The following is a 25,588-nucleotide window of genomic DNA, read 5'->3' on the forward strand; positions in this document are numbered from 1 at the left end:
TGGGATTCGAGATGCTCGAGCATCCACCTTATAGCCCAGACCTCGCGCCGATGGATTTCCGAGTTTTTCCAAAATCAAAGCACAGCTGCGTGGTCGACGCTTTGATTCCGGGTTGGAATTACAAATTAAAACACAGAGAATAGTTTCGTCATTCGACAACATCTGGTACGAGGACACGTACGACAAATGGGTCAAGAGGCATAAAAAATCTTTCGCTGTGAATGGAGATTACGTCGAGAAGTGAGTCGATATGACGATCAGGTAAATTTGACGTTAACATATTTAGCACTGACGTTAGTGTGCTCCGGGTATGCTTCGGTGTATGTTTTGTTTTATTTGTAATTTACTTATTGTTTAATGTTTTTCATTGTAATTTTTACAGCTGGCTGTAAAAGAATTAAATATTTTTATGGTGTTTTTCTTGTTTTTCAATTCCTATTATTTATCAAACTACAGCAAAAGTCCTTAAACTTCCCAAACACCCCCCGTATTGTTAAAAACTGAAAATGTTAATTTACTACTATCAAGGTAAAAATTAATACTCAAAATATTCCTGCCCCACCGACGTACGTTCACTTTACTCGTTTTCATTTATATTTTCTCTTTGATGAATGTTTTGGTATGCAACAAGCAAAATACAATGTGTGATTTGTCAGACATTTTACTATTCATATATACATGTATGTAGATAATTTAATCGTCTTCGTCTTCGACACTCTCTTGAAAGGGATATTCATAATCCCCCATTATACAGACTTCAGCACTCGCCTAATATGAAATATTTCTTATCCCAATTATACCATACGGATGGCGCCTATTTACTTCTTTTAATGGACAAGTAAATGTATATATTCCATTAAAAGCTTTTTTCTTTCTTACAAATAGAAATCTCTTAGGAAACGAAATCTTTTGTTTTGTGTGTTATTTTTCTTTCTGTTTTTTCATATACATGTCTAAATATTTCATTTTGGTATATTAAAAATTGGCTTGGGAAACCAATTTAAAAGCTTTTAATTCAATTACATTAAACTAAAGGTGAATAATAATTTAAGATTATGTTGCATTTGCTTCCCTCCTAAATAACTTCAGTCTCTCTACTTATCGACATTTATATAGGTTATATGTTAATGTACGCTTTTTACTTTCTCATTTTCCTATATATTCAATGTTATAAATGTCAATGGTTCAAACAGTGTCTCTGCATCTGCTATAAATTATAATTTCTTCAGTATTTCAAATATTCATTTAAATTCCGTTTTGTGTTCGTTTCCGTTATTTGACTTTTAAAAGACATGTTTTTTAAATTAGTGTTTCAGTTTGATGTTTGAAGAAATCTTAATTGAAATAAGGCTCAATATTGTTTTCCTAAATGTCCTTGTTTTAAAGATAGTAAGAGCAAAAATTCGTCATATCTTTATTAATTGAACTTTACTGATATTGCCAAGACAGCTTAAGGGAATGGCATTGTCTCAAGTTGAATCAAGCCATATCATGAAAGCTTGGGAAAGTGGTACTTGTATCTTTTTCATTTATTCTTATTCTTTGAACATAATTGGCAAAATAGAATATTAATGTAAAAGGGATTGCAATGCAGCGTAATCAGTATCAAAACTGTTTAATCGGTAATATTACATAAGAAAGAAGAAAACTAATGAAACTGTACATAAGATATAAAATCACTTGTATATATGAAAGCCAATGTACGTGAAGATAACAACAGTTAACCACCTATGTTGTTATATTTTGACTAACAATAATAATACACAGAAGAACAGAAACAGTACTCTCAATTTCGACCTCTACCGCATCATCTCCGAAAACTAAAGATATTCAAAATAAATCGCTATTGTCTTATTTTGGGCCCATTTAGTACAATATTACTCGTTACTATTATAATTCTTTAATGAAATTTGAAATAAAATGAAACTGCGTAACAAAAATACTTTTTAGTACAATGTAGAATGAAATGAAACTGTACATAACGAAATGTATTATTTTATCATAAATGTCTAAAACATTATCTCGTGATTAATTTAATACAATATGCCAATAAAATAATAATATTTCTTTAACTTTTATTCATATGAGAAAATAATCATTTAAACGCTTGTTTTTATGTTAATGTCATAGACACACTAATAAAGCACCTTGATATAATTCCCAATAGCAAATATTCGTTCCTCTTTTTCCTTCTTCCTGAAATCGTTACTCTTTATTTGTCTTCTTATCATAGTTACAATGAAGAGTTTCTATTTTATCAGGAATGTAAGAATATTGTTATTTTTGTAAGTTTTGGCTAATTTTGTATACAATTTATTATTATCATTTGTTTTGTTTTTCTTTCTTTTAATTTGAATTTTGGCTTGAACAACATTTTTGATTCTGGAACTAACTTACAAAAGTTCCGTAACCGAAATAAAACCTGACGTCATACATAAACAATATAATAAGTTAAATATTATCGAAAGCACTATTACAAACGTGTCAGAACAAATTATGTGTTTTGTTGCAAGTGATGTAGGAAAAGGCAGATTTATTAAATATACATATAATGATGTTAATAAAAGTATTATGTTATTATTGTGCGTCTTTGAACAATAAAAAATACGAGAACGTTTTATGAAAAGACGATATGAAAATTTTCGCTGTTTGCAATAATTATAGATTTGTGGACTTATATAATATATCGGTTTACTTAAGCAAGAAGGAATATGAACATTATTTATGTAGAAGAGACAGACAAATAATGAGTTTGAAAAATAAACCAAATTACAAAATGTAAATGTGCAAGACAGAAAATTGATTGCATAAAACACAAACAATAAAAACTGCGTTAACATGCATTAATGAAGGTCTAACATTGTCAGTCAAATGAGGAAGTAATAAAATAAGTTGACAACAAAACGAAGAGGTAATTTTGATCCGATACCAGTGGCATTCGTGCAAAATTATAATTTCTCTAATTGGTCTCAACATATTGTGTCGGGTATATTAACCGCTCATTGACATTATTCCAGGGCGTTTAAGATACATGTTCTCAAAATTAATTTGAAAGGGTATGACCTTAGATATAGTAAAGAAAAACTATGTCATTTAACATTTTCTCATCCTTTCAAACCCGTTGAAGTGGTAAGAGGGGTGAAGGGATGTAATAACACGTGCTATGATGCGAGTAAGCAATTAAGTCAAGTGATCGGAAATGAAATAATTTCAGCAGCTATCATAATCTATATAGAGTAAATTTGATACTTTAAAAATATCAGTGTAATCAATAAATATTGAATTTCAATGATGATACACATCAAAAAAATGCATCTTTAACCTATTTTTGACTTAAATTTTTAACGTCTTGCAATCATTACAAACTAAAGGCAATATGCAATCAACGCCCTCCCTGTAAACATCATTATGTTGAAACATGTTTTAGTTTTAATTTGCATACAGATTAATTTCAGATTTCTACTTGATATAACAAAGGGTATACATGTAACATGTAGAATATTATAAATTATGTCTGGAACAGATGTTTAACATTGAAACAATGATTGGTAATGCCATAGAATTTTTCATGAAATATAACAGAAAAAAATCAAACAATATAAAATTACAATACGTGAAACGCGCTTTGGAAAACACCTCTGATATATTGTGTTTTCTTTTAATCATTCTATTTTGTGATAATATAAAATACTTGATAATTCTTTTAATATATTTTATGCCATGATTATTGATAATGCTAGAAACTTCTTAATTTTATAGTGCAATTTTTGTTATGGTAATATTATGTTTTACATTAAAGCAAAGTATAATTTGTTTCGATTCTTTTTGACAAAGGCTGCTAATTATATTAAAAAGACAGTTTGAACAGTTATGAATCTTGAATTTAGTTCATGAATACTTATTTAAAGATAGTATTTATACGTAAGAAAGCAAGCACAAGACGATATGATATGTATAGTTTCATTTATATATTGAATATTTTGTTACCATTTATATATAATTATTTAATTACTAATCACGAAGACAATTTCTAAAATGCTTTTCAACTCCGTAATTTTATTCTATGTACCTTATTATGTAAATATATGGTTTAAACTAAGAGTTGCTAAATAAATTAAAAAGACACAAAGATAAACATTATCCATTATAACAAAGCAAGCAAACTATGGATTATATATCTTACGTTTTTATCTAATCAAAACAAATTGTATCGTCTTATTTCAAATAACGTTCAGTTTTGCAAGCAAAATAAAGGTAATTATCATTTGAAACTGTATCCTGATGCCAATAAAGACATTATATATCCTATATATTAATTCAAATGAGAAAATAAGCATTAAAATGATATTGTTCATATGTTAATGTTAAACACACCTTGATAATGTACCTTGTTGAAATTCCGAAGTTTTGTTTTTCTCCCTAGATGTATGACTTAATGTCATGAGGAAAACAAATAAATATTTGATAATAACGTAATTGAATACAACTTACACCATTGTTGATTCATATGATTGTTTTTTCATGTAAATGTATTCGTATTTTATCAAGCTGGTGCCTATTAATGGTTTTGTTTTTTGTTTGTTTTGGTTGTTATTGTATTCTTCTTTTTGTTTTTTTTAATTATTTTAATTTAAATATCTTTAATTAAACTTACCTTCACTTTTACCCTAACCTCTTTAAAATGCACTTCAAAGCAATAGAAAGCAACTTGCTTTTCATTAGGAAACACGAAAGTGACCCTACAAGAGCTCTTTGTCTTGAGCTATGGCATAGTTAAATAGATAAGAAAACAAAAGTTTTACATGATATTTTAAGTGACCATTGTTGTGAGTCGTTATTTAAAGGTTAACCGACAAAAATGCTGACACAAGCTCTCTTATCCGCGAAAAAACCTGAAGTCATACATATGCAACATTGGAATAGAGAAAATAATTATTGTTACCCTAAGCAAAACAATCCGACATTAATTGAAAATTTATTGGGATTACCACGTTCATTTGATAACCACAAAGCATGCTTTTGTTACAAGTGATCTCATATGGTTCTGTTCATAAGTATCAAGTAAACAATATGCATCGTTAAGCATTTTAAATATAATAAAGTTTTACAACAGAAAAAATGATTATGATGTAACAATGAACTTACGTTTGCGATATTTGCAATCAAAAAGTGCTTTGCTAACAAAGCCTTATTTTTCTACGTGTTATATTTGTGTATTTATCAAAACTGATGAAAATTAGCCAATTCTTGAGATATATCCGGAATAAATGAACTTGCAAAATTTTTCTGTTTCAAAGTGTATACTATGTAATCAAAAGCGTAATTATCTACTGGAAATAACACAGACAAGAATAAATGCACAGACAGACACTAATGAAAAAGGACACACATTGACAGAAAAACGAGGAAGTAGCAATAAGCCGACAGCCGGGCTTAGACTACATTTCAGCTTATCCGTTTGAATTTCATGCAAACTGATCATATCTATGTAGCTGAAACAAACTTGTCGTTACTAGGTGCATCTGGTATATGAAATACATATTTATGTTATTCAATGGGCAAATAAGATACTATACTCAGAGCTCATTTGCAAAAGTAGTTGAACATTAAGCTTGACATGTTACATGCCTCATTATGTTTAAGCTTTCTTATGAGTAGTGGAAAGTAGTGATGTACTGAATTGTGATGTTACTCAAACCGAGCCTGCAATATTTTCAATTTTGTTGTGTTAGACATTCTTTAGGGATTCTGTTTTTCTCTATGTTTTTTAGAGTAACCTTTTGCTGAAAATAGTTAAATGTAACCGTTTGAAATGAAATCAATTTCGTAACAATACGACGTTTGTTACATAATTGTAAATCAACCAATGTCTTTTTGTCAAATTTATAAAAACATAATTTTCTTTTTTACCTGAGAGACAACACAATGATATCTCAGATAAAGATGTAAAAGTAAAAAAGTGAAGCAGCTTAATGTCTGTCACAAAAAATACATGGTTAAAAAAATCATGCAATTATTTCATGAAACATTGTTATCGTCTCTAGCGTAATCTCATAATGAAAGAAAAATACTTTTGTCTTCATTAGATTTCAGTGTTTGTTAAAGAAATTGAACATTTAGGACATTGCCTTTACTGGTACTCCGACACTTAATCACATATATTTTGCAAAAACCTAATTATCTTCGTGTAGCGTGTAATATTGACCCATCAAAGTAAAGTTAAGTTTTAAAAACTTACGTAACAATACAAATTATTTAAAAAATTCGAAAAGAAATTGGTAGATCTTTATCATTGTGCACGGGATAGCCAAATCACGTATTTTCATCCTCAGAGCATTAGATTTTTTTGCTCGTTTGTTTCTGTTTCTTTATTACTGAATTAATTAGTTTATTTATTTATTTATTTACTCATTCATTCATTTATTAATTCATCTATTTACCTTTTTTATTTTCTTTTATTTAATTTTTTGTTTTGTTTGTAATTTTATTATTATTATTATTATTTGATATTTTAACTACTTTCCAAAATTGTTTCCCTAGTCAGTTGTCTGTTACAAAACACCACAATTCTTACTACGTTAAATAAAAAGAATGTTTTTGGGAAAGTTTTTGTAAAACTCGTGTTTATGTTCACACCTTTAAAATATCACCAAATTCAAGAATACAACCACTATCCGCCGTGTCCGGTCAGCTCGCTCCTATATTTCTAGGTAATGTGTTTTTTTGTTGAAAAGACAAGGTTAAATCAAAAATATTTATCAAGTGTCGAGGGTAATCCATGAGTCGGAATTAAATCTCCAGCAAAGACATTCTTACAATATGCAACATTAAATATGCATGACATGTTAACATCTTAATTCTCCTGTCAGTGTTCTAATGAATTTAAAGACATTTCTCTATCGTTGATCATGAAAACATTTTAGTTTCTAAACTTAAGTGGAAATTCCCTCTTGTTTCAGTTGTGTAACGATTTGAAAAGTATGTAAAGATACTTTTTACACCAATCTGGTGTTTATAATAAAAGCCATGATCAAACTGACCTGAACATGTTAAATATGTTTAATTGATATATATCATTAAATAACATTATAAAACACTTTTTAACAGGATTATTAGAAATAAAATTGACAAACATTCTTTTTATCAAGTGAACGAAATGATAATTAACGAAGGATATCTATAGAAATACATATGGGTCACGTGAGTTAATAATTATTCATGTTAAAAAAATAAAAATAAAGAATTATCAAAATAATGACATAATGTGAAGTTATAATAATATTATAATTACATTTACCTGTACACTCACAATTTACACTTGTGCTGGTATTGTGTTTCTTTCAAAATGTCCAAAACGGCAAAATTGAAAACGCTGCAAGAACGTTTTGATTGAACCTGTAAACGGACAATGGTGGAAAGTACAAGATACCATTCCGGCCCCCTAGCACCGTCTTAAAATCAATTTCGAATAAACTAGAACATTTTAGATGCATGCTTTGTTGCACAAATAATTTTATAATAATGAACAAATTGTTGTTGTTTGTTTTTGTTGCTTTGTTTGTTTTTGTTGTTGTTTTTTATGCATTCAAGTCAGTGTACTGTTCTGAAATAAATCAAAATTTACTTCCTTTAAACTTCCTGAAAAAACATTTATGAGTATTTTCCATCAACATCTGAACTATTTTATTCTATACTTCCTTATGTGCCAAATGCAAAAGCTACAGCAAAAAATGATAAACCGAAAATTAAACTCAACATGAATTCTTTTGAGAGAAATCGTTAAAGTGGTGAGATTAATTTCCTCTCTGCAATAACAGATCAGTAATTGGGAGTGTGAATGTCGTGAAACACGTCTTCGAGGCCTATTAATAGTTTTTCAAGAGACAAGGAAGCAAGATAATGAGACAAGATACAAGCAGAAATGACTAAGACAGATTTGACACGAGTCGCTTGATACTCTCTTAATGTTGAGCGTTTTCAACATCAGATGATGCTTAATTAATGAAAAGCAAAATAAGATAAAGAAGAGTTTAAACTTGCTCTTGCGTTAACGGTAACCTCATTCATATTTCATATATGAACACTTCTTCACTTTCCTTTAAGGATATCAGCTTAATTGTAATGAAATATAAGAATGGCGGTCATCTCTCAATGTTTTATGATAAAATTATTTATGAAATTTGTAAGATACATGTAATCACGGTAGCTTAAAATGATTACTGATATTGTAACAAATATCTTACTAATGTGATAAAATGTATTTCAAATGAAATTTACAACACTTTTAATTAAAATGTTAACTTAGGTTTACAATTATACAATTATCAAGGGAACATGAAAATTTAGAGCAAAAATTTAGCTTGTTCAATAAAAAAAACAAATTAATAAATCAGTATTGGCGAAACATTGTTTCCATTGAGTTCTTGGAAATTCTCTAAATCAGTTGTTTTATATGTATATGAATAACGATTATAATTTTCATAAAGTCCCTTATAGTTTAAATTTATAAAATATAAACATAAAATGGCCACTGAATATAAATGCAGTTCTAGAGATCTTTTTGTATAGTAAAGCTATATGAATAACGTTGAAGAGACATGTTTGAATTGTTGTACTTTAAACTGATTCCCCATAAGGCACTTACAGCTCAGCATGTCCTGTGTTTTAACTACTGATATTTATTTCTATTTTATTTTTTTTCGAAAAGCGTATTGGACTTAACTCTTATTTGAAAGGAAAAATGGAAAAAGGATATATTAAAAAAATCACGCCAAGTAAATAGCCAGACAAAATGTGAAGAGACACTCAAAAGCTTTTAAAATAATTCACTTCAAAGAAACAACATGAGGTTTGAATATAATATTATTGGCAATTTAATGTCAGTTATACTCTAGCGCACTTTTAGACAAAGTAGTATAATCAAATCGCTAAATATTTCTTAAAATGTTCAATATTTAGACAACACTTAATGTATCATACACACTTGACATATTTTTTAATTATATAAAAAATGAATTTGTTATCGAGATATAACGGGTGAACAAAAAGATAATTTTTTTAATCTTACTAACACGTTTCTTTAAAGTTTTTACAAATGTAATTTATAAAAATTGATTAAAGTATATAATATTATATTAATCTCACCACCTAATAATCAATTCATTTATAATGATTAATATAAAAATCTGAGTTAACAAACATTTCTTCTAAGTTGAATGTTTTTTGCAGTTCCTGAATCGATTTTACTTTAAATGTGTTAACTGCTTCAAAGAGAAAAATCATGCTTTCAAATAATTATTGTTTTGAGGTCGCTATATAGAACGATAGCGTAAATCCATTCGCCACGATAAGAGCATTAAGTAGAAAGTCGTATTAAAATACAATGAGCTTATTTCCTTTTGTGGTATTAACGACTCCATTCTGTCAGTTTGTTCTAGAAATTTCTTGAGCGAAGGAAACAAGAGAATATAGTATTTCACGAAATATGTCCTAATACCATTCCAATGAAACATTTTTAGACCAGAAATTGTCTTACAACAAGACAATGACGTCACAAGTTCGCTTCATTTGGAGTTTGTTTTTAAAAGTGTTTTTGCAAACTTTTTAATATTTTTAATCTTCTGTAATCAGTTAATGACTGTGTCAACATATGACATTAATTTATGATATAATGTATTTATGATGTACAAAAACCTTTATAATTTATGAGAAGCTGTTTTAGAAACCAATCTGTAAAGCTTGCTTTCTGCCTATTTAATTACTCTTAAATATCTTTAAAGTGACATAATGTATATCCAAATGCATATAGTGAATGAATAGCTGAAAGTCAAATAAAGAATACATTTTGCCATAATTCCTTAACATTTTCTGAATTTACTCAGCATGGACAGATAAGTTATTCACCTGGCCAAAAAGATTTTGTAAATAGTCATCGAAATTTTCCCGGCTACTTGGGAGGATATAGATTCGTCCTTGACCGATTAATGTTTCATTTTCAACAAAACTATTAAAGGTGGTATTTCCATATAGAAAAGACGATTATGTTAATACTTTTTTTATTGAACAGATCAGATCATACAAATGTGTATAATGTAAACTTCACTTTCTATATTAAATATTTATGAACAAATTGGTTCACTGATATTACTTCTGTCTGTAATTTTATTTACAACTCTTGCCATAAGTCATGCGTTGAAATCTACAATGTTATTAGTTATGTGCAAACTAAAATAGACAGTATCATTTAAATACACATTTTCTAACTGAAATAACTGCCATATTGTTCAAAGTATATGAATTATTCAAAACGAAACTAAATAACACGCTTAAACCTTTAGGTAGGATATTCCTAACATTGGAAATATAAACTAGAGTTGTAAATCAAAGCAAAATACATATTCAAAATGCACATTTGACAATCAACTTTAGCAAAACGTTATATTATCAAGTGTTAAAAAAAAAACGTTTTTAGATTTTTTCTTCAAATTCATTTAATTCTCTTAATAGTGATATTCTTTGTTGTCCGCACAAATATTGCAAAAAATATATATAAAATTGTTCATTTACTGACATTTTATATTAAGAAGAATATAATTTGAATTCATAAAATACTGAACGTGTATAATTAGAAAAACATTATTACAAAATTGAAACTATATGTAGCTTTTCCTCAACTATATTTTACGCGAACAAATAAACCGGGAACCAATGAAGTTCGCCAAACACGACGACACACTTGAACATGGTTCAAACTAGGTTTAATTGAGCTTGTTAATGCTAAGTGGTTTTAGTTTAATTATTTTCCTTTAAAAGGGTAAAAAGCACACTTGTGTATTCTCCTCAACAACTCTAGATTTGATGCATTAGAATTATTTTAGATGCCTAAATTATGCTTACTTTAGCTTTCAAAGTTATAATTCTTTACATCCATCACATATTTGTTCATGGATCACTTGAAGAATACCTGTGGGAGACGTTTGGGTATATTTTGATTATCTGTACTTCTTACTATTCGACAGAAGTAAATCAATTACTGCATCTTTTAATTAATGTGCACCTGTTTGTCTATGAGTTCTTATTGCTTTGTTATCAAAACATTTATTGTAAAAACGGTTCAATGCGTTTCTTTATCTACATAAAGCTTAATAGCATAGGAGGGTTCAGAGATATCTTTTTGTTGTTATAAAGGTAAAAGTGTAGTGTACAAATAATTATAAATCGTTCCTTGCAATGTCATTTATATTCTTTGGATTGTAAAATTTATATTTTTCATGTAGTTCGTAAACAAACAAAAAAAGATTTGACCATAGTCAAATAAATTATATTTAATTGTTTCATTATAAGTGAGAAGGAAGTGTGATGCTATGAACCTTGGAAGAAGACATGAAGTTATCAAACATAATAGGCTTCAAATCTTTCTTTACACGTTCAAACCACATACCTCAGACAAACAATGCAATTAACCATAGAGGTGGTAAAACAAAATGTCAGATTTCTTTGATGTGCTTCGAATCTGTGAACTGGCGAGGCTTTGAAATATAGAACCGATGAACAATTAAACACTGATATCTCCTTTTATTTCATGTTTGGATGATATTCATAAAAAATATGTCTGTAAGTATTATGGGAAGAAAAAGATAAAATCATCCGGCAGTGTTTTGTTGTGTTCGTCCTTCAAGTTAAAAATTGAAAACTTATAAATATTAAAAAAAAAAACTTTTAAAACTCAGAAAGATGGTTTGCTTATAAGTCAATGGTTTGAACATTATATCTGATAGACATTTAATGGACGTTAAAAGAAATATTTTGTTTCATTAATTCTCACAATGAAGTGTGACAATATGAGACGTTGAAGCAGATGTAACGTCATTAATCATAACATCTTCAAAAACATTCTTTACACGTTCACACATTATACGATACAGGTAGGAAAAACAAAATGTCACATTGCTTTTTTTCACACAAGTGTGAAATGACAAGGAGGTTAAAGACCTCACAAATAAATAATTCAATACTAATATATCTGTTTTGATTTATAGTTTGATAATATGAAAGGAAATTATGCAATGTCTAAGTTGTATTTGAATACCGCTTAACAGTAACTGTTATAAAATAACAATCGATTTTACTTTAACTTCGTTAACAGTTTCAAAGAGAATGAAAATAGTGCTTTCAAATAATAATTATTTTGTGGTCGTTATATAGAACGATAGCGTAAATCCATTCGCTACGATAAGAGCATTAAGTAGAAAATCGTATTAAAATACAATCAGCTTATTTCCTTTTCTGGTATAAACGACTCCGTTCTGTCAGCTTGTTCTAGAAATTTCTTGGGCTAAGGAAACGAGAGAATATAGTATTTCACGAAACATGTCCTAATACCATTCCAAAGAAACATTTCAAGACCAGAAAATTTTCTTACAACAAGACAATGACAACACAAGCTCGCTTCATTTGGAGTTTGTTTTTAAAAGTGTTTTTGCAAACTTTTTAATATTTTTAATCTTCTGCTTTTAGTTAATGCCTGTGTCTACATATGACATTAATTTACTATATTATGTATTTATAACATAAATAAATGCTGATGATATTGTGAAACCGGTAGAGGTTTAAGTAAATTACATAAATTAAGCAAAGGTTTGTTATTTTAACTATTACTGTTTTATTCTATGTATTTTTGATATACAAAAACAATCATAATTTCTGAGAAGCTGTTTTAGAAACCAATCTATAAAGATTACTTTTTGCCGCTTTAATTAATCTTAAGATGTTTTGAAAGTGACATTATGCCTATCCAAGTGCAAATAGTGAGTGAATTAGTAAAATAAAATAATACATTTTGTTATAATTCCTTAACATTTTTTTTTAATTAACTCCGCTGAACGGATAAGTTTTTCACATGGCCAAACAGATTTTGAAAATATCCATCGGAATTTACCTTTAACGTTCAATTCATAAAAAGAGTGGATCAGTCTTTTTATATTTAGGGCAGATTTTATTTTACATCTTAAACATATTCATATATCAATTGTTTGTCAAATACTATTATATCAGTCAATCTTAAAAAATATATAGCCAATTCAGCTCATCTTGACAATGACAAAAAATGAGCATGAATGTCATTTTAAGTAATTTGCTATTTACAATAATGTACAATACCCTCTTTATCTTACAATATATTCATGAATAGTAAGTTTATAAAAAATGAATATATTCTTAATTGTACTCTGATGAATATGTCATAAAACAAAAAAATATTTCTAGTAAAAATATATTAGTTATGCTCCCGGCTACTTGGGAGGATATAGATTCGTCTTTGACAGATCAATGTTTCATTTATAACAAAACTATTAAAGGTGGAATTTCCATATAGGAGAGACGATTATGTTAATGATTTTTATTGAACGGATAACATCATACAAATATGTATAATGCAAACTTCATTTTCTAAATTAAATATTTATGAACAAATTGATTCACTGATATAACTTCTGTCTGTATTTTTATTTACAACTCTTGTCACAAGTCATGCATTGCAATCGACGATGTTATTTGTTGTATGCAAACTCAAACAGATAAGTGTCATTAACATACACATTTTCTAACTGAAATAATTGCCATATTGTTAAAAGTACGTAAATTATTAAAAACGAAAATAAATTACCAGCTCAAACATTTAAGTGGGATATTTCAAACTTTTGTATTGTAAGTTGAAACAAAATACATATTCAAAATACGAATTTGACAATTAACTTTAACAAATAATTACACTATCAAGTGTTCAAAGAAATGAACACTGTAAGATAAGGAAATATTTAAAGTGAATACACACACAGGCCTTTGTTATCAATCATATATAGGTGCACATTAATTAAATGTAATTTTAATTATCAATCATCTATAGGTTAATTTCTCAATAAGTCAATAGGTTTATGAGTTAACAGATTTGTGGGCCTGGCAGAAAGGAAACAGATTAAAATCACCACACAAACTAACTGAATTAGAAATAATAGACCTTTATCTAGCTTTTTCTAACAACCATTCAATGGTAAAGGTAGTCATATATGTATTCAAATTGGTTTACAATCAATGTTTTTCCCATCCCTTTGGCTCGCATAATCAAAACTCTAGAAAGCAACAAGAGGTCAAACTTTCAAATCTTATGATTTGTACTTTTACCTTCAAGCATGTGTGTGCTGTATCCATTTGTGAAGTATGTTCCTATCGGGAAAAACCGTTTACTTTTTTTAATTCTATGTTCTAGACTACAGTAATATACATTATCATATTGCACAGTTGTATCGATTCCTGGATTTATAATTGCTTGTATTGAGCAAACGCTTTAGTTTACAGTTTTTAACGTTTTTAGATTTTTTCTTCAAATTCATTTAATTTTCTTAATAGTGATATTCTTTGTTGTCATCACAAATATTACAAAATATATATATAAAATTGTTCATTTACTGACATTTTATATTAAGAAGAATATAATATGAACTCATAAAATACTGAACGAGTGTAATTACAACAACGTTATTACAAAATTGAAACTATATGTAGCTTTTCCTCAACTAGATTTTACACGAGAAAATAAACCGGGAACCAATGAAGTTCGCCAAACACGACGACACACTTGAACATGGTTCAAACTAGGTTTAAATGAGCTTGTAAATTATAAGTGGTTTTAGTTTAATTATTTTCCTTTAGAAGGGTAAAAAGCACACTTTTTGGTGAATTCTCCTCAACGACTCTGGATTTGATGCATTAGAGTTTTTTTCAGGTGCCTAAATTATGCTTACTTTAGCTTTCAAAGTTATAATTATTTACATCGATCACATATTTGTTCATGGATCAATTGAACAATACCTGTGGGAGACGTTTGGGTATATTTTGATTATCTGTACTTCTTACTATTCGACAGAACTAAATCAATTACTGCATCTTTTAATTAATGTGCACCTGTTTGTCTATGAGTTTTCTACATAAAGCTTTATAGCACAGGAGGGTTCAGAGATATCTTTGGTAAAAGAGTAGTGTACAAATACTTATAAATCGATCCTTGCAATGTCATTTATATTCTTTGACCTATAACATTCAGATATTTCATGTAAAGTTTGTGAAAATTACACTTGATCGGAGTCAAATAAATTATATTTTATTGTTTCATTATAAGTGAGAAGGAAGTGTGATGCTATAAACCTTTGAAGAAGACATGAAGCTATCAAACATAACAGGCTTCAAAAGGAAATCTTTCTTTACACGTTCAAACCCCATACCTCAGACAAACAATCAAATTAACCATAGAGGCGGTAAAACAAAATGTCAGATTTCTTTGATGTGCTTCGAATGTGTGAACTGGTGAGGCTTTGAAATATAGAACCGATGAATAATTAAATACTGATATCTCCTTTTATTTCATGTTTGGATGATATTCATAAAAATATGTCTGTCTCTTAGTATTATGAGAAGAAAAAGATAAAATAATCCGGCAGTGTTTTGTGTTGTTCATCCTTCTCGTTCAAAATTGTAAACTTATGAATATTTAAAAACCAAACTTTTAAAACTCAGAAAGATGGTTTGCTTATAAGTCAATGGTTTGTACAATATATCAGATAGACATTTGATGTAAAACTGAAAGAAATCACATAAGTAATAAACCAAAGTCAAATATAAAGATATATTTTGTTTCATAAATTCTGACAATGAAGTGTGACAATGTGAGACGTTGAAGCAGATGTGACGTCATTTATCATAACACCTTCAAAAACATTCTTTACACGTTCACACATAATGCGATAAAGGTTGGAAAACCAAAATGTCACATTGCTTTTTTTCACACATGTGTGAACTGGCGAAGAGGTTAAAGACCTTACAAATAAATAATTAAATACTAATATATCTGATTGATTTATGGTTTGATAATATGAAAGAAAATTATGCATGTGTCTTAGTTGTATTAGGATACCGCTTAACAGTAAATGTTATAAAATAACAGTTCTTTGAACATTAGCCAGGGTATATGTAAATAAAGTTTGTAACATTTCTGTTAAACTCTCAAATATACAGATAAGCAACATGTACAGACATCGTTTACTTTTTTGTCTTGTTATTGTTGGTGGTTTTTTGTTGTTTTTTGTTGTTTTTCATGCTTCAGATAAAACCAAAAGTACAGTATCAAAAATGAATTTTAAAGAATACACATTTCAGACTGAAAATTAAAATGTCTGAACAAATGTTGTTTGCCTTTAATACAGGCAATCAAAGAATTTTTAGAAAGCAATTATAATACATTTGTGCATCCCTCTTTTAAAGAAAAAATTTTTCAATTGTGTATGTAATATATAACATAATTTTCAGAGCAAATGATTAAAACTGTAACAATGAATATAACAGTTACAGTAACTGCACTTGAAGACTTTATATAGTATCAAAATACCAAATTGAAGAAATCTTTGTTAAATTGGTAAATCAAACTCGCAAAGTCAATTGGCATATAAGGAACAGAGATATGTGAATGTATATAGCAAGTAAACTAAGTAAACGAGAAATCCGTAAACTGATAAAAAGTGATGTAATTTAATCATTTGCAGTAAAGAAATTTCACGACGAATTTGCCTTATGCTGGATATCAAATTCGATCAAACACAATTTCAACAGTTCATTATTAAAAAGGCAATATTGACTTGCATACTACGTTATAATTTGTCAGCTGCTGAGGAAACTCTATAAAGATCTAATTAAACTCAACAGGCATTCTGATAATGAAATTGATAAAAAGTAGGAAGAATAATTTCCCCTCGGTTATATCAATTCAGATTACGCGAGTGTATTTGTCAGCATACAAGTTCACAAAATATGTTTACAGCAAACTAAAATTATCATGAGATTCATAACAATGCCATATTTAAATTCCTGTGTAAAACTAAACAATGTTTCCTTGATTTAAGCTTTTTAGAGAATACAATGTTCTTGCTGTCGCAACAGGAGGAAAGTAATAAAGGTGATAATTAGACACATTTAATATCAATACATGTTGGACTGTGATTTACAGCAGATTGAAATAGTTGAAGTTTTTATAATACAACACTTTATTACAATATATTAGATATTTGACCAGTTCTCCTTAATGTTTTCAATACAGCATAAAAACCATAACATAAATGTACATTTTTACTTCAATAAATGTTAGGGGGCGCTTAACAACATATTTTTCAGAATGATACGAGCGGTCCAAATTTAAGTTATAGTTGCATCCTGAGTTGATACGTTCATGTTGTTTTTTTGGCCCGCTTAAATGCTTTACAATCGCGAAAACACAGGCATTTTACAAGGTCAGTACATTTTAATGTCAATGTTGATACATGTATTTTTAGCAAAGTTATGAATATCATCTAGAAAATATTTCTGATCTCTTTTTGTTAGGTGAAGAATAATATAAGAAACAGTTCATTGTACTCTGGACATCATTACATTCGCATGTATTGCCGAACATTGAGCAAACATCATCTTAAGCAGTCTGAACGCTGGCTGAATATCAAAGGTCCGGAGTACAATGAGATTTACTTTTCTCAAAAATTGCATTGAAGCAATTATAAAACATTTATTTTACAGTATATTTTATCTTACATGAAAAAAAGTTTTACTTACATATGTTAAAACTTCCATTTCCTAGAAATTCAGATGTCATAAATTGATCTATAATTGACGATTTCCCTACACCTTCAGCACCGGTCATCAACACTCTAAAATAGCATTGAAAACAACTGCCGTTTTCTGATACAACATTTGGAATGTCTACGTGGTCCACACTGTGTTGACAAATGTCTTTGATGCTAGGCTCTCCATCTATTGTTTTCCTTCTTAGTCCTGGCGAATCGTGTACACCAGATATATTCAATTTCAGTGAGTCACCACGATTTATTAGACCTTTTGATGTTGTTTTAAAAGATCTAACGCGGCGGAGACTTTCTGAGCTCCTATCTGGACGTGTCCGAAAAGATCGCACACGTCGTATCTTTTCATCATGCTTCGTCATTGACTCTTCCATCACGTGCCCTGATAAGACCGCTTTCCTTATGGTTAGATACAATTTAAAAAAAAGGTTTTTAGTTTGCAATAAAACATTTGCGCATCACATCGGATTTAATATTTGTTCTTGTGTGTGTTTTATAATCCTTATCTCTCCGACAATACTTTTGATTATTTCAATAAAGCCATGTCACAGATATGCTTCCTTTATAGCGCTAAAACATAATGTTGTATCACAACAAGATCAACTAACGCCGTGATGCTGTGATAATAAATCCGATAACGGTCTATTCATCTTGCAATATACTCTATATCAGTATTGCTATAATTTGCTAGACTTTAGTTTAATTTCTGCAATAAAACATACTTTCTTTCTTGCAAAAGAAATTATAAAACAAGTTGGATATAAATTTGTAAGCTTACTAGGACATGTTGTTACAAGCTGTACTCATTTGAATAAAACAATTTACAGTTGTGACGAGTCTCTTAAAAATAGAGAAAACAGTTTTGACGAGTCCCTTAAAAATAGAGAAAATCAAAAGTCCTAACGAATACAAAAATGAAAATGTTGCAGGCTCGGTTTGATACTATTCATAGTTATCGTCCGCGCCCCTAGCAACGACTAAAGCAGAAATCAACATTTAATCATGGTTATGGTGTAAGTTACGTTAACTGGAATATTTTGTAAATCTAAGACTTTTTGGAAAGACAATTAACTTTGTTAGCTACGGAAATTTGAAAATATTTAATGAAAATGTTGAAAGGATTAACTTGTTTAAAAATGTGTTAAACACAAGCTTTCAAGAAATTAAACATAAACGCTCTATTAAAATTCTCCACAAGAAAGTATCGACCTTTTTTGATCTCTTTTTAATAACATTACATTGACTTTTATCATTAATTGGCTCGTAAGTGAATTACAGTAGCAAATGGAATTAGTCTTCAAAGAATGTAGTTCATTCCACAATGAGCCGATTAAATCGGTAATGATCACAGGGGTAATTACTGTCAGATAAAATTGCTTTTATGTTCTTGTCCCGCTTAGAGTTTAAACTTTCAAAATATTCCTTTGAAATCTTATTTGAATGTGTTGAAAATAAATGTGTTGATATTCTTGATAAATATTTCTAAAGTCAAAGAAAATTGTCGCAGAACATGTTTTTTTCTGCCAAAGGAAATTTACTAGTAGTAAAATCAGACAAGGAAATCCTTGTTCTAACAAGCCAGCCTGTCTGCCGACATTTCCTTGCTTTTTTACCATACAAAAAACCGTGAAATTTGACTTATTTTAAGAATTTTCCTTCATGTTGACTTTTTTAAATGACCTTTGAACATGAACAGTCTTGAATATTTTCTAAAGAATATTTTGCTTAACGAGACTTGATCATGTATCTGCTTTATTTTTTATGAGTGTTATAATTGCCAAAAACGCCTGTTTGTCATTAAGTTTGATAAAGTTGTTATTTTACTTTTTGCAGCATAAGTCCAATTATTCATATAAAATGCATAAAATTAGCGTGATATTGTAGAAAAGATAACAGTAGGAAATAAACCGATTGGTGAAAGGAACGGTTCATGATAGTCAAATTTTGTCATCCTAAAACACTTAAAATAAACTTTTTTCTTTGTGCTATAGGTAATAAATATGTATAAATTACATTTCATGCACCATGTTCCAGTAGGATTTGAAATATATAACAACGATTTAACAACACAGCGTTGATTGCAAGCACGCTTCATTTCACCCTGTTTTTTATCAATACCTTTTAAAAAAAAACAAAGACTTTCGACACTTTCAAAATTATAAAGACACTAACATCTGCTAAAATGTACTATTTAATTAGGAGTTGATAGTACATGTAGTTACATTGTTAATTAATTCAAATTATATGCATGAAATTCAATATTGAAGATCAAAAACTTTTTATTCCTATAATTTTATTAATTAATATTCATTAAAATACAATACACTCTATATCAGTATGGTTGCATTAAATTTGGATAAGAATACTTGTTAGATTGCATGTATTTTCATATTCTATTTTCCCCTGCTATTAATTAAGTTTAAATATTGTTTTGGGTTCATAGTTATGAAAACGGAGACAATTTATTCTTACAATTATCTTTTTGTTTCTTTCGAAAATTTGTAAAATAGATAAATACAGAGTCCCTAAAGGAAGCCCAACACGGCAAATTAAAAATGTTGCAGGCTCGGTTTGATTGAGCCTGTTCATGGACGGTACTGGAAAGTGCAAGTTACCGTTCACATCCCCTAGCACCGGCTTAAGCAGAATTCAACATTCGAACATGAAATAGTAAAATTTTGAATTTAGAAACATCCGCAGATGTGTTCACGCGGCGGTTATCATGGAACCTTCAATGTGACACTTCCGTGCCATTCCATAAAAAGCGGCGTATGTTTTATTAAAGGAGTATCGGCTTTTGACAACGCAACAATTACCACAGTTCATGCAATATAACCTGAATTCTTTCCTGGCATACTTCAATGTACCAACAGATTAAGCGGTGTGGCCGAGTAGTTAACCAGTAATCAAGTGGATTCAAACCAACTCAGGATCAAGGCTTTTTATCCGTTAGCGAGAAACTTTACACTAGTTTATACCAGTTGGTTCCAGGAACGGATTTGAGAGTGTTTAAATAAACCTATATCTTCCAACACAATCGAAACTAATGTACGGGCAACATATTTCAAAGATTTCGCATAGTTCATGACGTCATTTGGAGAAACATGTAAGTTTATTTTAATATACCATTATAATATTCAGCAGTTACAATCATATAAATGTAAGCTTCACAGTATGATTTTAAACTAATTTGCTAGTTCAAATACATCACGTTCTTATACATCTCAAACGCAGGCTTCTCATATGTGCTTTCATTGCCCTGTTTGTTTTAGATAGATCGCAGAAACAGGTAACATACTTAATTTGAAATTGTTATTAAATTGATCATTTAATTTATACATCCATTTTTTCATTCTGTTCCGCTTTTATAATTTTGCAATGATTTTTCAATAATAGTTTGCACTTTATAAAATTTATTCAAAAAAACAGATCTTTTAAAAAAAACTTAAATTGACATATTTAGGGGCCCAGGTGTTTAAAACAAAAAAATTGTTTGCTTTTTAAAAGGTTTAAAAGTGTTTATTCTAGCTTTAATATTTAAGTGCCAATATCCTTTTCCATAATTACTCGTTGATAAAACCCAAAAATAATCCACTGTGTTTATTCAGTTAACTTTTATTTTTATTTTTTTTGCACCTGTGAGCATTTGTGTTTTTTAAGCAAATAAAACTTTTAAAGTTTCTTGTTTTAAAAAATTTTTTTAAAACTTCCAAACCTTTTGCTGTATTTTTTATCCGGATTTACATCATTTAAAATTTTCCAATAAAACTTGTTAAAAAATTAAGGGTTCACCAAAATATCAAAGATGCCAAATTGGGGGAAGCAGTTTGACTCCTGACGATTATAATTTTAGTATTTATTCCTGTACATCAAACTGTATTTACAAAGGAAGACTGAAGCAACTCCTACCCATTGTATTTCAACATATTTTTCTTTCGAAAAATAACTCCTAAACTCAGTATTGCACTATAAATAACCGCAGAAGAATGGCATTATAATCAATACAGATAATTTAAACCAAGTGTATAGCCAGACATAACGTGAAAATACACTCAAAAGCTTTTAAAAACACTCAATCGAAGAAGACAGTATGAGTTTTGAATAAACAAATGTATTTTATAGGCAATTTAATTTCAATGATGCTCTAACACACACCTAGACAATCGATTATGATAAGAGGGACATAACACTCAAATGCATATTGTTTAGACAAATCCACTTTAAAGTAAAATAACACTTGACATTTTTGTATAAATTATCTTAACAAACAGACATTTTTCGCATGCAATTGATGTTAACATAAAAATTCAGATTCAGATACAAAGAGAAATTATACATAGATATAGGCAAAATGTGTGTAAAAAGTAAAGTTAAATTTTAAAAAAGAAACATATGTACATAAATTATGATTAAATGCAAGTTAGAAACAGTAGTCTTGTCAAGCTTCCTGTAACAAATTCATTCTAGTTCGTAAAATATGTTAAACAAGACCAAAAAGGAAAGGTGAGGTTCAATGAACGTAATGTATAAGTGTTGTTGAACTCAAATATGAACATGTTGCACTCAGTTTGATTTTACCTATTCATAAACGAAGGTGTTATTAGCCTTTGGTTCATCGTCTACAACGACAATAACATATCTAATATTTCATCTACATGTCATGTCTTTCAAGTCTCCTTAGGTACATTTTTATTTACTCTGACTGTCAAGGGTAATGCACTCAACGTGAAACAATATTTTCAATTATTAAGTTATCAAAAAACAATTCAACAAAATCCGTGAAGGAATACCTATTTGTCCAATAAAAATACTCACCAGATAAATATGTTTACATATTTCAAATAAAGCGCACCTGTTTATCTAATAATTATGACATGCTTTGTTATAAAACCATTTATCTCCGTTTTTAAGTCAATTATATAACAGATATATAAAAGTAATGTAAAAGACTTATTAACTAATTTTTAAAATATTTTGTTATCTTATTATTACAAGTAATAAATAAAAAATTGGTTTGCAAACACAACTATTAACAGACATATTTTAATATACTTTGTGAATCTGTCAAAATAGCCAAAATATTTTTTTCTTCTTCATTAATTGTAACGCAACATGTGGGCCTTTACCCTTATCGAAAAGACTAAAGTTAAGCTGTAAATACCATATTGACAACACGGCCATTATCAAAGCTTTGCAATACATAATGTAGAACACAATGCTAGAATTAATTTCTTCAATATCAATAAAAACATTAATGTATCTTTTCTTGAATACTTATCTTTCTCAATCGATTGCAAGGAAACAAGTTTGTTGTAATTGGTAGTTATCCTATGATTTGTCAAAGTTGAGTAGTTTTCGTCTGTCAAAATATTTGGATTTCAATTATTCGAACCCATCGATTATTCGAAGTAAATTTTCAGTCCCGTCACTTCGAAAAAACGGGGTTGGACTGTAAAATATTTGGTGATGTCTATTTCACACGTAAATGAAAGAACAAGCAGTGTTACAATTAATCTTTAAGATGTGTTAATAAATGTTCCCTAAAGCTATTATTATTAATTACGTATATCTGCTTTTAAAGGGCACATGGCATTACATTTTATAATCAATTTCTTAAAACAATAAAATGTCATCTTTTAACAATATTTAGCATCATTGCTTTCCTTCATTAACTGTGAAATGTTTAACATATACATGTTATAACATTAAAGATAACATGGGAATGTGGATGTTATATTTACGAAAATATATGTAAGAATTTGCATCCATAATAAGAAAAGCATTATACTATTTTCCAACGAATATTAGTCTGACGTAATTTAAAATAAATTATCTAATACACATCTTAAACGCATTACAAACACTGCATTATTCTTCTCAAACAGTAAGTTGTCTGTAAATTTTAACACTGACTGCCAAAAAATGCAAATGTAATTGGTGAACATAAAAAAGCAATTATATTTTTTAATTTTTAAGTAACTGATAAAGGTAATATTACTAGTACATCCTATAAAATCACATTCAGAGTTTCTCTTAAATCTATCAAAAATATAAAAAATATATAATAAGAAAACGTTCGATATGTTTTGTTGTAAAGCATTCACTAATTGTTGCTATTGTAACTTTCATTAGAAATTAGTTTCAAATGGAAACACGTCCACATTTGACTAAATGCTTGATATACAATTTTATGTAAATAAAACTCAACCCTTGATGATTATAAGATCAAGTGTACCAGGTTGTACCTTTATACGTCTACCAAAACCTTTTTTTATTCATGAGGGTATATTATAAAAGTCAACTTGCTATTGTTCATATACCAGCTTATAACTGCATGTGAAACAAATGTTATTTTTGCAACATTAGTCTGTGTCAATTTATCATTTAACAAAATTCTTAATACAAAAATATCTAATATATATCAATAAATCAAATGTAATTAATTTTTAAAAGGCAATGCCATGCGCAATATATTAAATACACGCAAATTTCAAGGATTTTAAACAGGTGTGTTTACAAGATTATCTGACTTTTTATCATAATTAATATAAAGAATTCATCACAATTGTGCTTAATATTCAAAAACTTAATTCGTGCATACACCATTTCCACAAATCAAAATTTTTACAAAGACAACTATGCATTCATTTTTCAGCTGCTGAGAAATCTCGCGATAAAGATCTAACTAAAATCAACAGGAATTTTGACAATGAAAGTAATAAATAAAGACAAAGAATAATTTCCTCCCGGTTAAATTTATTTAGACTACGCGAGTGTCTATGTCAGCATACAAGTTCATGTCTGTTGGCAATATACATAAATAATGATTACAGACACATGGCATCAAAACAGATCAAAATACTAAAAAAAAAACTTTTTAAAGCTCAACAATGTATAAACGACTTTAAACCAGTTTGTACAAAAGTACAATAAGCGATAAGTTATTTACTTGATGTCTGTTAAAGTTTTACTTCGGCATCTGATCACCAGTGCCCGATGATGAAGCTATTTTGTATTGTTAAACTTAAGTATAGTGTTGTTTATTAATCTTATACATGTTATATACGTGTCAATTTTCAGGATACATTCGGCAGTCACAGTATGAAGTGTATTAACCCCGGAGAAGATTTTACAAAAAGCTGATTATACAATGTAAAGTACATTTTACTCAAAATGTCGTTTGTTTTCTACTAGACACAATTTCTCTTAAAGTATACTGAAATGTATGACAAAGTACAGAGTATTTTGGACCTCATAGCATATTCAGGAAAATACATTTAACGGACCACAACTTTTTTTATTCTATTCTATGTTTGTGATATTACGGAACAGTCTTTAAATCCTGGAAGGTCCATTTTGCCAATCTACTATTTTTTATTAAATATAGCAGAATCAATGATCATTTGTTATTTGATATGTTTATACATTAATAAAATGTTTACTTACATATGTTGAAACTTGCATTTCCAAGGAATTCGGAAGTCATAAACTGATCTATAATTGACGATTTTCCTACACCTTCAGCCCCAGTTATTAACACTCTATAATAGCATTGAAAACAACTTTCGTTTTCTGATACAACATTTTGAGTGTCAAAATGTTCGACATTGTCCTGGCAAGTATCTTTGGTACAAGACTCTTTATCTGTTGTTTTCTTTTTTATTCCTGGCGAATCATGAACACCCGATATATTTAATTTTAATGAGTCACCACGGTTAACTAAGCCTTTCGACGTTGTTTTGAAAGATCTAACGCGTTGGAGACTTTCTGATGAGCTCCTCACTGGTCGTGTCCGAAGTGATCGCACTCGACGTATCTTGTCATCATTCTCTGTTTCCATTCTCCGTCTGTGACGGTTTCTTTAACACTACTTTCTCGATACTTTGATACTTTCAAACAGGCTTTATTATATGCAC

At 29.0% G+C, this 25,588-nt stretch overlaps 1 protein-coding gene across 2 annotated transcripts in view; it reads right to left on the bottom strand.

The window, feature by feature from the left end:
- LOC132722833 (ras-related protein Ral-B-like) overlaps positions 1–25,588 on the bottom strand; it is a 104,375-nt gene extending 78,787 nt beyond the window's left edge. Inside the window, exon 1 of one of the 2 annotated variants that reach the window (XM_060707413.1) lies at positions 25,119–25,588. In XM_060707413.1, the coding sequence (XP_060563396.1) occupies positions 25,119–25,512 (394 nt within the window). In that variant the 5' untranslated portion in view covers positions 25,513–25,588. Of the gene's footprint in view, positions 1–17,646; positions 18,062–25,118 lie in introns of those variants that run through there. The other variant, XM_060707412.1, reaches the window with a different exon arrangement.

Source organism: Ruditapes philippinarum, unplaced genomic scaffold (genome assembly GCF_026571515.1).
Source record: "Ruditapes philippinarum isolate M1 unplaced genomic scaffold, ASM2657151v2 ctg2108_1_1_1_1, whole genome shotgun sequence".
NCBI classification, from domain to species: Eukaryota; Metazoa; Mollusca; class Bivalvia; order Venerida; family Veneridae; genus Ruditapes; species Ruditapes philippinarum.